Source organism: Sinocyclocheilus rhinocerous, unplaced genomic scaffold (assembly GCF_001515625.1).
Source record: "Sinocyclocheilus rhinocerous isolate Xijiao unplaced genomic scaffold, SAMN03320098_v1.1 scaffold310, whole genome shotgun sequence".
Classification (NCBI taxonomy): Eukaryota; Metazoa; Chordata; class Actinopteri; order Cypriniformes; family Cyprinidae; genus Sinocyclocheilus; species Sinocyclocheilus rhinocerous.
In genome coordinates this window covers 260353-262263 of record NW_015666531.1, presented here as the reverse complement: position 1 = coordinate 262263, position 1911 = coordinate 260353, and the positions used below count along the sequence as shown (strand labels likewise).

General features: G+C 33.3%; 1 protein-coding gene across 1 annotated transcript in view; it reads left to right on the top strand.

Moving 5' to 3' along the window:
• LOC107732498 (BRO1 domain-containing protein BROX-like) overlaps nucleotides 1–1694 on the top strand; it is an 8933-nt gene extending 7239 nt beyond the window's left edge. Inside the window, exon 13 of the mRNA XM_016543852.1 lies at nucleotides 1564–1694. Coding sequence (XP_016399338.1) covers nucleotides 1564–1650 — 87 coding nt within the window. The 3' untranslated portion in view covers nucleotides 1651–1694. The remainder of the gene's footprint in view (nucleotides 1–1563) is intronic.
• Nucleotides 1695–1911: the final 217 nt, after the last annotated feature.

Here is a 1911-nt window from a genome sequence, read left to right as displayed (position 1 = left end):
CTTTTATTCAGCAAGGATGTGTTAAATTTTTTAGAAGTGATAGCAAAGATTTATATTGTTAGAAAAGATTTATATTTTGAATAAATGCTGTTCTCTTTAACTTTTTATTCATCAAAGAATCATGAAAATAAATATTTGGCAGCACAACATTGATAATTCTAATAATAAATCAGCATATTAGAATGATTTCTGAAGGATCACGTGACACTTTATACTGGAGTAATGGCTGATGGAAATTCAGCTTTGCATCACAGAAATAAATTATATTTTAAAGGATATTAAAATAGAAACCATTATTTTATATTGTAATAACATTTTGCAAGATTACTGTTTTTTTCTGTATTTTTGATCAAATAAATGCAGCCTTGATGAGCAGAAGAGACTTCTTTAAAAAACATTACAAGTCTTACTGATCCCACACTTTTGAACAGTAGTGTATATGCAAAATATGAATTACTAAAATAAGAGGGATCATACATGCGCTTGATTCTTAATTCTGTGTCAACAATTAGATGATCAGCGACTGTTTTTATGTTTTGTTTATGTTATTCATGAGTCCCTTATTGTTCCTGAAGTGTTAAACTGCTCGCTGTTCTTAAGAAAAATCAACCAGGTCCTGCAAATTCTATGGTTTTCTGGCATCTCTTGCATATTTGATATATTTTGATTTTGAGATCCATCTTTTCCGACTGAGGGACTCATATGCAACTGTTACAAAAGGTTCAAAGTTGACTGATGCTCCAGAAGGAAACATGATGCCTTTAGAGCAGGGGGTAAAAACTTTTTGAATTTGAAGGTCAGGGTAAATTGTACTTGTTTTGTCGTCTGGGAAACCTATAAGTATCTTCTGAAGGGCAGTACTAAATGGAACTAACTTCAGCCTGGTCAAAAGTTTTCACACCCCCCCTTAATGCATTGTGTTTCTAAAACGGTGAAATAAAGGTCCATCGTCATTCAGCATAACAGATATATTTATGTAAAAATTAAACAACATACGTATTCTGCCCGGTACTGTATATATAAATGAAAAAATGATCATACAAAATTGTATTATATTTTAAAGCTCTTGCTGACAAATGTGTCAAACCTAATGTTTAGAATGATTTAAAATGACAATTAATTAGTATTAGGGAAGCTGCACTGAGTCTTATGATGTCCTCTAATGCTTCTGCTTGTAAATATGCTTGACAAGACTTTTGGGTATTTAAGCTATTGTTACACTGAATGACATTTTAGTAGGTGTCTTCTGTAAATCATGCTCATAAAAAAGTCAAATTAAACAAGACACATTCTAATGCTTGAAAACCTTTCTGTCTTTGACCTAAATATATTTATAATTAATAGTGTGTTAAATATAAATGCTATGAATTTATATGCAAATAAATTTTGGTTCTAAATTGTATTTTTACATTAGACAGCATTCTGTATCTGCTCTTAGTGGACGCCTCTTTACTGACTGTCATGATGTCTCATCAGCAAAATAAACCATTTTTACATCAAACTATATATTGACTTTAGCAATTAAAATATTGCCATTTTTTAATGATTTTTTCCCCCCTCCAGGCAAAAGCCAAGCACGATGAGGAGATAAAGCCGGTGAAGGAGCCGGATCTGAAGCCGCAGAAGGACACGGGCTGCGTCGTCTCTTAACAGTCCAGGAGATCTGGAGTCTGTAGTCTTCTCTCGTCTAATTCTCTCCTTGAAAAATTTAAGGGGGTCTGAATACTTTCCGTACCCACTGTATACTAATAGTGATATAACCGTGGCGTCTGTCTCGTGCTCGGATTCTGTTTAAGGTGTTTCGTCTACAAACGACAGATTGCGTGACTAAAATCTGACGAACAGTTAATCCTAATAACCCAGACTGAATCTTAATTATATGACCATTTGATTGCACTTGATTATCTCTCT